The 13,377-nt window shown below is 39.1% G+C and overlaps 1 protein-coding gene across 1 annotated transcript in view; it reads right to left on the bottom strand.

Moving 5' to 3' along the window:
- USH2A (usherin) overlaps positions 1 to 12,466 on the bottom strand; it is a 790,488-nt gene extending 778,022 nt beyond the window's left edge. The window contains exons 1-2 of the mRNA XM_060088664.1: positions 11,982 to 12,466; positions 8,015 to 8,180 (exon numbers count right to left, since the gene is read on the bottom strand). Coding sequence (XP_059944647.1) covers positions 8,015 to 8,180; positions 11,982 to 12,466 — 651 coding nt within the window. The remainder of the gene's footprint in view (positions 1 to 8,014; positions 8,181 to 11,981) is intronic.
- Positions 12,467 to 13,377: the final 911 nt, after the last annotated feature.

The raw sequence follows: 13,377 nt of genomic DNA, 5'->3' as shown, positions 1-13,377 counted from the left end.
GCTAGACAAACCTTTTCTTTTGGTGTGTGTGTGTGTGTATATATATATAGTATATATACTAATGGAGAATAATAGTTACGCAAGAGATTGGATTAGGAGCAGGTGAAAAAACCTGGGTTGTCTGTCAGAGGGAGAAACAAAAACAAAAGACTTCATAGCTCTATGTAAAACCCTAAGCCACTTTTTCCAGCCTTTTTCATTTAACACATGATGTATTTCTTTCTAAGGAACTCAGACCCCCTGAGGCTTACTAACACCTTTTGCTATTTTCATCTTCCAGGCATTGCTCACCTGTTTCTGGTATGTAGAATTTCTTCCTTCCTCCTTTTCTCCACCTCAAAAGCCTATTTTTCCTTCAATAGTTAACTCCGATCCTACCTTCTTTATGCATCTTTCCTGACATACCTGAATTGGAATGAGTCATTTCCTGTCTTAAATTCTGATTATTTTATTTTGTTATACACTTTGTAATCCATCCAGGTAGGAAGGAGACCAAGAAATAATACTTGGGCCCCACCCCAGACCAATGAAGACACAATGGAGTGTGGGCATCCGAATATTTTTGCAAGTTTCTCAATGATGCTAATGATCTCCAGAGTTGAGAACTATCGCTCTGAGCTGCAGTCTAGCTTGTAAGTACTAAATATCAGAATTCTGATTCTCTTCCAGTGTTGCTCCTTGGGCAAATGAAACCATTAGTCATACAATCATCCAAGCCAGAAATCTGGGATGTATCATCTCCCTTTACCTTAACCTCTACTTTCCTTCCATCAACAAGCCCTTTGATTTTAATTCCTAAATAGCTTTCAGAGCTGACCACTTCTCTGTGTATCTGCTATTGCCATCATGGTTCAAGGTATCTCACTTGGGCTCTAAGAGTAACCTAACAACACTTTTTTCTTGTCCTCATGCAAACTGTTCTCCTTCAGTGCAACCAACATGGTCCTTCTGAAAAGACAATCTGCTCAGGTCATACATTTTCCTTACTTCCCCCCACTTCTTCCCTCATCCCCTGTTCCCTGCATAAAGCATCTCAGTAGAGTTCTCTTGAAAACACTTTAACACGGCCAACAGTGATCTTTAAATCATAGCATCTTCCAATGGCTCTGGCTACATTTCACATGCTGCTCCACTTTGGCTGCTGCACTCCACCTCCACTGGCCTTTCAGTATCTCATATGCAACAAAGTCCCTTTTACAAAAGGTCATTTGCACTATTTGCTATGCACGGATGAAATGTTCTTCTCTACTCTGGTCACCTAGTTCAATCCTATATGTTCTTCTGAATATACACTGTTATCAGTTAAATTCCATCCCCCCACAAAAGACAGATTGAAGTCCTAACCCGCCATGTCTGTGACTATGACCTTATCTGGAAACAGAGTCTTCGTGGATATAATCAAGTTAAGGTGAAGTCATACTGATGAGTTGGATCCTAACCCAGTATAACTGGTGTCCTTACAAAAAGAGGAGACACTGACATACACACACAGGGGAGGAGATGGCCATGGGATATCGGAGGCAGAGATGAGGCTGATGCACCTAAAAACTCAGGATTTCTGGCAAACACCAGAAGCTAGAAGAAGCAAGTGAGGCTACTCCTCTATAAGTTTTAGAAAGAGCATGGTCTTGCAGATACCTGAATTTCAGACTTCTGGCCTCCAGAACTGGGAGAGAATACATTTTTGTTATGTTAAGCTACTCAGTTGGTGATTTTTTAGGGCAGGCCTAGCAAACTAATACACATATCTAATGCAATTTCTTCAAAGTAAGCCTTCCTTGACTTCAGAGATTTGATCAAATTGTCCTTCAGATGATCCCACAGAACATATCACAGTGATCATTTGGTTTTCCTTGGTGTGACTGTCAGTCTTTTCCTTCTAATAGACTGTAAGCTCCATTACAGCAGACTATAAAGTACTTTATCAGACATTATTTTCTTTACATGTCATTTATAGTAGAAGCTAAATAGGCTGGGTTTATCTTTGTTCCCAATTGTCACAGGTATCTTATCATTTCAAGGAGCTACATAATTTTCCTAGGGTTGTACAAATTTTAAGTAAAATATCAAGAATTAAACATTGCCTTTTGACTAAATATTATAGTTTAAAGTCTGCTAAATATTATAGTTTAAAGTCTCATGCAAAAATGTACAGAGAATAATTTTTACTTTTTTACTTGGAGGGTTTTACCTTTCTCCATAATCAAGTGGGAAGAATTCCCCCTTATTTTTAAGGTATCCTTGCAAAAGGCTTGGTTCTGTATGCCATGGATCAGGTGATCAGGGTGGGTTAAGTGGATTATTCTTTCTTTAATCCACTATAGTCTTTCCTGACTGTCATAAACCAAAAAGGTATTGAGCAGAACTGTATCTAAAATTATATTCTGTTATGTATTTAAGGCACCTGTATCACTGAGAGATATAAGTGTAAACTATATTGATTTGAATTATTTGTACAATTCATGTAAATATGTGAAGCATTACAAATATGTACAAATGTATGACAATTCATTTATATTTTATTTACTTTACAAATATGTCTTGTTTCAGTTCTTGGTTTTTGTCAGGGGGAGTTCAGAGAACTTTGATAATTAACTACTTCTTCTGTCTTCACAGTGACCTAGGTTCACAGCAATTTATTATTTTTTTAGGTAAAGGTCAGAGAAAATTGAGACAGTAAATTCTGGCAGATAATTTAACCTCTCTAAGGCTCCTTTTTAAATCCAGTACACCTAGTCAGTGCTCAATAATCACAGCTGTTATTATTATCATCATTTTCAGCTGATTATTCTGAAAAGCTCTGTTAAATTCTATTGATCTTTACTTCATTTTGAATAACAAACTATTCCCCTAACTTGGGTGATATTCAGTTGGCTAGCTACAAACAGAAGGCTTTCATATACATGTAAATAGTTACAGTATAAAGCAATGAAAATTATTAAAGGAACGATATGGATTCAGATTCTCTTGTGGGGGGAGTCGAGGTGGTGCTCCCAGGAGAATCCCAGTTCACAGAGCTTCCTGAAATGAATGAGGAAGCTTCCATAAGGCTGCGAGGACGTTTTATGTTCCCTCAATCAATAGAGACATGGCAATACCTTTATGAAGTGTGCACATGGGCATACACTCCAGAGATTAATTGGGAGAGTTGGTTTATCTATTCTAACAAATGTTGGTTAAATTGCATTTTCTTTTTCTCCAGAACCATCAATAGTTTCCCTTTTTCAGATTGAATACATAAATCACAGAACATTTTTCATGAACAAACTATGATTATGAAACTCCTATTCTTCGTCTGTTGATCCCTAAAACTTTATTTACCCATGCATTTTTTTCCTTCACTGTATCAGATTAGAACTGCTCTTTTTCACTTTATTGTAGCTAGGACCATCTGTGGCTCTTGACTTGTCAGTGTATCAAGGAGCCCTCAAAATAGCATAGATGATGTGAAAAACCCCGCTGCTAAACTATTTCTTGCGTCCGTACTTGCAGTATTTCATCAGCTTCTAATTATAGTACATAATTGTTTGACTGCATTTTAGCATAATTACTAATGGGTTACTATACTAATGATTCTTTGATGCTATTTGTCCTATAAAATGTGTAGAACTACTTAAGGGACAACAGTTTTCAGAGTTTCATAAAACTCTGAGGTTTTACTTTTAAATGATGTGCAACTAAATGTCAATATACTTCCAAGTTGTACTACCCACAAGCCCTAAGAAACTGCTGAAGTAAAATCCTTTTACATATTTCAAAACTTTTTTTTAAAAGAAGAAAATCCGAAGAGGTCTCTTAAAATAACTATAACATGTGCTGATTCAATATGAAAACTAAGCTTTAAAAAAAATCTGCTAATGTTATCAGTGTTCCCCACTTGATAATAAAAAGTCTGAATTGATTTTTTTCCAGTTTTAGTACAAAATATATGACATAACGAATTTCAGCTTGATATAATTTGAAATAGCCAATATATTAAACTCCAAAGTGAAATTTAAATTGGCAATCATGTCAGATTCAAGTCCCTGAATGAATATTAATTTAAAAACTAATCATTTTCCAACAGGTTGAAGCTTCAAAATGCTAGTTCTTGAATAAAAGCTGTTAGATCCATTACTGTAACATCAGGCATTTTTTGTTTAGGAAACTAGACCTCCAACATTTGGTATGTCTGGCTCTTCCTAGCATCCTGTTTTTTTGCCCAGGGATTTAATTATTTAAAATTCATTTCTTTTTCTGGATTTGGTAAATTAGAATTCTGATTTTACTGATGGAAAGCTGATACTGAGTGAACTGTCTGAGGTAAGGTGTAAGGTCAGATCGATTAATTTTATGTCACTGTGTCTTTCTAAGTTAAATTCTGAGCCAACTCCATGAGTAAAGATGTTTTCTTTTTATATACACACACGCACATACCATGTAAATTCATTGATTGTGGCCATATTGGAGGATGAGTAAAAACATATGCATACACATTAACTACAGACTTGCAATTTTAAACTTGACTAAGCCAGATTATCAAGTATGTGTTCTAGCCTAGGCCCAGCATTATGAAGTCCCTAACCCCAAAATCAAACAGAATTTGGATGCACTATATTATAAGGCAACAGAGAATAAGTTACATTTCATATTAAAATATGTTCTTTGCAGTTAAATAGTGAAGGAGTTACAAGCTGCATTTGTCCATATCTTGGCTATGAAATCTACCAAAAAAATGTTTCTGTGTAAATACCAGATAGCAGGGGGAAGCAGAAAAAAGCACAAACCCGATCGTCAGTTGAGAAGGAAGCTCTGTCACTAACCATCCCTGTCTAGACAACCCTACACAACTTAGAAGCTTTCCATACTTTAAAAGTCACTTACTTTTTAACGTAGAATTCCAGGAAGTCTTGTTTTGTTCATCTAGTCCTATCCTCTTACTACATAAGTAAGAAAACTGAGTCAAGTGTATTTGTTAAGACTACTGAGTAGCATTACCTGCGTCAGATTTCTCTACTCCTCATCTCTTATTCTTCCCACTGCTTTCTGTATTAACTTCCAGGGAATGAGCATATTCTTTATAAAACATCTATGAGTTATTATAAATATTGTAATATCTTAAATGTATTCAGACTTGTTTCCAGTTTAAAGGAACCCTATGCAGAACTCCAATTTAAATAATTGCTCTTTAATTTTTATTTGAATGAATCTAGGTCTCCATAATGCTGGGTACCTCCAAATCTATCAATAAGTGCCAGATGGGGGCTTCTCTGGTGGCGCAGTGGTTGAGAGTCCGCCTGTCGATGCAGGGGACACGGGTTCATGCCCCGGTCCGGGAAGATCCCACATGCTGCGGAGCGGCTAGGCCCGTGAGCCATGGCCGCTGAGCCTGCGCATCCGGAGCCTATGCTCCGCAACAGGAGAGGCCACAACAGTGAGAGGCCCGCGTACCGCAAAATAAATAAATAAATAAATAAGTGCCAGATGAATAAATAAGCGATCTGTATGGCTTTTCTAATGATTTATGACTGTTTCATTCTGTAGTTTTAACGTAAAATGTAGAATGGGGCGGGAAAAACTTATGTAAAAGTAAATAAATAAAAGAAGAACACAAATTGGATAGGACAAATTTTCTCTTGATAGTCAGTTATGAAATAAAGCAGTCTCATTGAATCATAAGTACTTTAACCTTTTCTTGAAAGAAGGGGAAGATTTAAAGATTTATAAAGAAATTTTGCCTAAACTAGGAAGTGACTCATATTTGACATGTATTGAAATGATAATGCTGATTCCAATAGGCACTCTAAGAGCATTTGACTCCCAGGGGAGGAATTCAGTCATGGTTACCTCTTCACATTTGGAATTTTAAACTTTCTTTGTAAAGCTTTTAATGTACTACTGCCTGCCAAAACATGGCACATTTTCACAGATAAGGCAAAATAAAGGCAAGTAAAAAGCATTTTTTTCATCATCGTTGATATAAAAATATGCAACAAATACAGCTATTCAACATCGTTTGAAGATTCCATTTCTTCAGTCTTCGGTGGGTTTTTTTTTTTTTTTTTTTTTTTGGCCACAGGGCGGCACGCGGGATCTTAGTTCCCCAACAAGGGCTCAAACCTGCGTCCCCTGCAGTGGAAGCACAGTCTTAACCATTGGACTGCCAGGGAAGCCCCTCTGCAGCGGTTTCTATTTCCATTTTTTATATGGAAACGTCATAACACAATTCTGTTGGTCTGGTCAGTGGGTGGAATGGACAAGATATAGAACAAATTAGTCCCCTATCTGCTAACAACTGAACAAATGAGAGGCGAGCAGGACACACTGAATCCATCATATGCTATAGATGTCAGACGTGACCTATCTTTTTGGAGGTCCTTTCAACCCTGATGGCATGGAAACCTCCGCATCCTGACAACCAAATTGTCTAAACTCATATCCTAATGAAAAGCAGAGTAGGTAAGTCTAACATGATGACTGAATATCACTGTGTCAATACCACCCTATGGAAATCAATCATTCCTAATTCTCTGCATTTCTATTTTAAATGTTCTTCCTAAGGCTTTTAATGCACTGCAGTGCACATACATGGCAGAATTTCATACTTACTACCAGGCCAAACAAAGGTATGTTTCAAGTGTATTTACATCCCCAATAACAGTAGCTATGCTGAAAGAGACTTTAAAATCCAAATAACAATTTTCAAGACCTTGTAAGTGAGATAGCCTGGAACCTGGGACCCTTTGCTGCAGTGTTTACACCTGGACAAATGTTTCCTGGAGCAACAAAATATAAAGAAAGAAACTATAAGGGACTAAAAATAACTGCATACATGTCCAGTTGGGGCAAGTTATGGACAAGATACAAAAAGACCAAAAAAAAAAACCCAACTGCCACTTCTGAAGAGCCAGAGCAAAAGCAGGGTACTGCACATGCCCCCTGCACACAGCACCACCAAAGGGGTGGGCGGAACACCTAAGCCACCACTCTGACCCAACCCCTGGACATACCCCTACCCTCACCCGATATAAGGAATCAGCTCGACCCCCCTTTGGGGAGCAAGCAAGGGAATCTGCTACTTGCTTTTGCTCCCCGCTGCTGCAGCAGGGGTCCCAGTAAAGCCTTGCCTGAATTTCTTGTCTGGCCTCTTATCAATTTCTATTGATTAAGGAGAACAAGGACCCCTGTAAGTAACATAAGGAAGTCTACCTGCTTCAGGGTGAGGGAAAAAATGTGAGAAATCAAAGATTATTTTCATAAAGTGCACGAGGGTACAAATGTCCTCTAGGGCAAATGGGGTTTGCACGGACCACGTTTGAGCACACCTATGAGAGCATATACTGAGCACTACAGTACACAGTACCTCTGGTATAAAAGGCAAGGGTGACTTAAGCTACATTAGACCATTCCAGAGCCCTAAAGAAGCCAAAGAATAAACTGTCTCCATTCCTGACAACCATAAAACACCAACCATCTCACAGTTATCTCAGTCTTTAGCAGCTTCTAAGGCGAATACAAACTGTGTTTGACAACTAAAGTAATAATATAACACCTTTTGAGTGTCTGATGTGTAAAGTTCATTAGTTCTAAGGTCAACATTTTAACACAACAGCCAAATTGTATTCATATCATCAGATGCTATCCACCAAAAACCGCTGTAAAAACCAGCAGGGGTCTTAATACTGCCAAGACTAGTAAAATTAGAACTAGACCGCAAAAGAGCCCTTCCACATTTTTGAACAAAATAAAATACACTAAGCAAATAAAACAAACATTTCCTGAGGATATTACCCCAAATGGGATTGTCCTAACCTTCTGTGGGCATTTTCACAGTAATTTTGAGGGGGAAATTCTGGTATATCAAGAGCTACATCATTAGGTCATTTAAATATGGTTTTTCTTTAGTTGTCATTTACACATAGTTGAAATCTAAAAGGTAGTGCTTCAAATCTGATGGGAAGATGCCATTTAAAGAAAGAAAGGAAGACGGACCCCTGTGTTTAACCAAACGTTAAATATTTTTTATTTTACTCACCTGCACACTAAGATGAATCCATTTCTTCACAAGAATTCTCCCCAGTGTCATTACTTTTATTGGAGGCTGCAAACCATTTACTGTGCGGTAATAAAACATGGTCTCCTTCTCAGATATTGTAAGTTTGAACACAGTCTGCCCATCCGCTGTCTTTTCTATAACACACCTTGGGAAGCAACCAGAAAAGAGAAAAGGTCAGTCTCCAACCAAAAGAGAGGCTAAGGCATCATCCAGTGATGGTGGTGTAACTGACCCCAAACTCAACTCAAAGGGTCACAATGAATAAGTACCTGAATGTTATCGTATTCAGGGCAAGCCTTCTTTCAATTAAGAAGCCCTTTTATTTCAATAAAAAATAGAATTCTTATTTACAATATATTCCCCCAGAACCTCCACTCCCTTTATTGGAGATTCATGATGGGAGCTAAAGTGGTCGAATCATCCTGCAAAACCAACATTTAGCCTATTGGCTCATTAGTTCCTCTGCTATTTCTTTTATAGGAAGCGGCACAATACATCACATCTGGCTTGGGTATTGAGTCACCAGCGCAAATCTTTTTTCTTTTCTTTTTTTTAATGTAAAGAGAGGTTAGTGTCCATAGAAGGCTCTAAACTGCTAACCCTGAAGTCAGAATCGCTCTATTTAATTCTCATGATGAAATGGAGAATGGACAACTATAGTCTCTACTTCGCTCATCATCAACTAGCCAGAAGCCAAAGCCAGTGTCTGTAGCTCGCCATGACCACACGGCCCAACTGAGGCACTGAGATCATGGTAATGATCCTGGATGAAAGGTCATCCAATCTTCTAAGAGTACAGTGAAATATTTTGATAAAATAGAAGAATTTTCAGAAAAATTTTAGGTCTGGGTAGGGCCAGTTACCAAATTATTTTTTTTAAATCACTTCTATCCTGATCACAATGTCACTCTTTTCCCATCCCTTTAAATAGACATTTTTATTTTTTGTTTTCTAATTTCTCTATTGATTTATGTTTAATATATTTTATTTTATACTAATTATATCATTGCATGTGCATAGCCACTCTGTACCCACTGAGCAGAAACAGATATGAACTTAAGCCCCTTTCCTATTACATTTCAACCTAGCAACTCAACTTTTTAGCAGATGAGAGAAGAGCCCCCTGAGTAGACTACTCCCCAAAATCTGCTATTTAAAGAGAAATATCATGGACAGTGGCCATCAACATCCCCCCAAATAACTAGCTATTAAAGATGCTCATCAGCCTGCATCTCACAGACAAGAACTCAAGAAGGCGGTACAGGGCCTCCCTGGTGGCGCAGTGGTTGAGAGTCCACCTGCCGATGCAGGGGATGCGGGTTCGTGCCCCGGTCTGGGAGGATCCCATATGCCGCAGAGCGGCTGGGCCCGTGAGCCATGGCCGCTGAGCCTGCGCGTCCGGAGCCTGTGCTCCGCAACGGGAGAGGCCACAACAGTGAGAGGCCCGCATACCGCAAAAAGAAAAAAAAAAAAAAAAGAAGGCGGTACATCCCAGGGAGGAGAATTTTATCAAGTCCTAGAGGAGTCTGGGTTCCTTTCTTCACCTGGTTTCCTCCTACTCAGCATCTCCAGGATAATGACTGATCCTAGAATCCTCCCTGCTCAAGGTTCGTAAGGGGCCTTCCCTTGAGCTCACTTATCGTGCTGCCTTGGTAACAGCACCCATCCATCCGGCTTCCCATTCGATCATGAGTTTTCTGACAATAGCACCATAGCCTGGTTTATAGTAGAGCCTCAAAAAAATGAGTCAGTGATCTCAGTAGGAAGAATAGAAAAGGCAAAGGTAAGATTGGGCAAACCAAGAATTATTGCTAAAGGTGTTTTTAAAACTTTCCTTAAAGGGCACATTTTTTCACAAATCATTCCTTCTCACTTGCATTTATTCTTTCTGAGAATTGAGAGGTAATATGACTGGAGAACACTTAACAGTCACTATTTCACTGTCACTTTTTTACTCTATCTGTACATATATTTGGTGATAGTTATGAGACCAAATATAAATTTTATATTAGGCAAATAGGTTTAGTTGACATACAGACTTTATATACAGTGGAAATACGATTTTATGGAAATTCTATTGTGATTGTTTTTAACCCTATGGAAATTCTATTGTGATTTTTTTTTTAACCCTTTGGTAGGTGAATATTTCTAAGTCACTGGAATGAAAGAGTTTCTCTCTATTCCCTGTCTCTAGGTCTTAAACAATCCAAGAAGAGTTTGCCTCTGTTCATTTCTCTTGAGTTAAATCTACAAGTTAGAATTTGACCATTACTCAAGGATGTGTTTGCCACACGCAGGCTTATTTCCCCAAGCTTACTGAAAATGCATTTCTTAATATGTTATTGATTATCTTCCTTGCTATTTTGTTTGCTTGTAAACATACTAGCTTGGGTAGATAATGAATGTGAGAGGAAGGCAGGTAGCAAAATATTTAGGAACTGGATTTATTTTGCTCCTGAATAAACAATAATTGGATAATCCATGTTTTGTTTGTTTTACTTATCTAGTACAAACACCCTGAAATTCCCCCAATTCCCACAGGTATTTCAGTTTTGAGAATGGAAACGACCTTGACGCATGGAACTCTCAAAACTGTATACCATGTGCTACTGCCGCTATAAATACTGCTCTGTCCTATTTATACAAAATGATACCAATGGGAGATGAATTCGGTAGAGACATATCCCTTGTAAAAAGCTTGGAAAAAATATTTCATCCCAGCCATATTTGTCAAGAGACAATTTTTTAAAACTCTTTGCACGTTAGTTACATAAACGAAGTAGGTCGGATTTACGGACATTTCAACCCGTAAGAAAACAGGGTTTTCTTTCAGGGCACATACAGAAATAGGGGTAACGGTTTGTGATGATTTTCACTCCAAATAAAACAAAATGAAAATAGGCCAGCTTTCACTTGGCACATTAAAACTAAACACCAAAGATATTTAAGTCATATTTGCTTATGAAATTATAAGACTTTTCTGGTTTGTTTCATGAGTTTTCAGATATTTGGCCAACATCCTCATACAAAGAAAACATCACAAGGAGAAGAGGCAAAAGCCCTAAGGGAGACGAAAGACAAGCAAAATATGCCTCAAAACTGTCCTGCCCATTCCAGTTTCCAGACTGTTTCTAAACACTTAGGGGAAACATTAGACGGCAGCTTCAGAAACTATTACAGAATGAAAATCAGGTGATTACAGAAAATAAGCAAAAATGTTAAGGAAGCCCCCCTCCGAACTCACTGAAGGCATTTCTACTGGGACCGATAGCATGAATGCTTTTGAGAATCTTTTATGCTTCTCTATATGTGTCCTAACAGATGAAAACGCCAGGAAGCGAAGGTCCAAAAGTGACCTCTTTTCAGAGATAGAGTGTCATTCATTTATTCAACTCATTACTGAGCATCTTCCAAGATGAGTTAAACAAACACCTCTTCCTGGGAAAATAAGGATGCAGACAACACAGTCCTAAGCCCTCAGAGAACTACATGCCTAATGAAAATTGTATACTCTAGTAAGGGCAAGTTGTTTATACAAACCTGGACCAAAACTTTGAAAATATCCATTATTTGTATTACTAGCCCCCATGACTTAAAACTCACACTGAGCCTGGTTGAGCCTCTGAAAACTAAGACCAAAAGTTTAGCTAAATTGCTGGAAAAAAAAGAGAGCCAGGTGTAAACATGTCTGCCTGCCATGAAATTATTTTAACACACTCTTCTTTGAGGGTTTACTTCATCCATGGAAAGGAGAAAAATACTTTGAATTGAGGAAAAAATATTTGGAATATAAAGTTGACCAAGAGAGCCTAATACAGGCGTAGGTCTTCAGTTGCATCAATTCCAAAGTGCCTTCGTTTCTAGGTTGGAATTCAAGTTGCAATACTCTTGACTCTTACTGATTTTGCAGGACCCTAGGAAAGCTTACACTCCCTCTGCTACTTACATTACACCTTCTTGCTCGGGTTTCAACCACACAGCTAGAGTAAATGACGCCGCCAGCCTGGCAGCAGGAGGAGAGGCAAAGCAGCTCTGGTGATTTCCAAAAATGAAACTTGCAGAATGGCTGTGGGCATTGGGACTCAGATCACGCCGGTCTACGGTGACGCAGCCCCTGAGGCCTGCTGAGAAGAGGGCAGTGTAGGTGGGGGGTGACGATCGGTAAGGACAATCCTGAATGCAGAACCGCTGGGGACAGACCCAAAGGCCTTCAGCTGCGGCAGAGCTCTGACAGAAGGTGCTTCGGGCTGGGAGTCCACATGTCGCTTGGGTTGGCACCACCGAAACCTTCTTGAAAGCTGCCACGTTCTCCAGCCTTGGGAAAAGGCCCTGCGAGTCAGCCCACGATATGGAAGCAAAATAGGTAAAGAGCCATGTTTTAGGGGTGGGAAACAAGAAGCCGAAGCCCAAAGAAAGAGCCAGGCAATTCATGTTTACACAAAAGCATTCTCCTTCCAGTCAAGCGTTCCTAAATAAATAATATGGCCCACGGCGCTGGCCAGCGACTCTTTAACACGGGGTGCTTTAAATAACATCGAGATAAATCCATTTTCGGGAAACTGCAGATGCCTTTTCACACTGGGGTAACACCGGAGGCCTCCTTAGTGATGGCGAAGACATGAGTAGCAGCTGGTGTCTGGGAATCAAAAGCAGAGAGTCAAGGAAGAGCTGTTCCATCTTTAAAACTTTCGGTGCATTCTAAGCATGGGGATTCTGAGGCCCCAAGAAATATTATTCAACTTCTTAAAAACATTTTGAAGTACACTCTCTAGAGTAAAACACTCATTCTTTTGGTAACTATCTTCATCGGGCAAATCAAGCACTTGAAAAGTCCACAGGACAACCAGTTTGACGTATACATACATGCACATACTTGTATTAATATATTTCCCCACACAGTAATTTCAGATTGCTACTCCACCCCAGGAAATTAGCACTATCCACTCTCCTTCACAAGGTAAAGAACTATATAGATTTCCTTTACACACGCACGGGATGTTGTTGACGCAGAGCTAACTTGCAGATGTCCCGAATAAAGCTGGCAAAGCACTTTGGGCCTTTCCCCCGCCTCATCGCAGCATGTGCGGCAACTTTAAGCTCACGGTAAAGCTGATTAGAAACCCAACACCATCTGTCCGTCCTACGCCTTAGTATTTAGCAAACGTTTGTGTGTTTCCTCATATGACTATTTGTAGGTTACATATGGACCCCTAATACTGTGTAAGTAATTGTATTGATAAATAAGCTGAGTTACCATTTCTTTATAGCATTTCAACCAGGCCCCTCAGTGTGACAAATGGCTCTTCACAGGACCGCTGTCCCTGGTTGCCTGGCAACGTTGC

This window comes from Mesoplodon densirostris, chromosome 2 (genome assembly GCF_025265405.1).
Source record: "Mesoplodon densirostris isolate mMesDen1 chromosome 2, mMesDen1 primary haplotype, whole genome shotgun sequence".
Classification (NCBI taxonomy): domain Eukaryota; kingdom Metazoa; phylum Chordata; class Mammalia; order Artiodactyla; family Ziphiidae; genus Mesoplodon; species Mesoplodon densirostris.
This window is presented reverse-complemented; position numbering and strand designations above follow the sequence as displayed.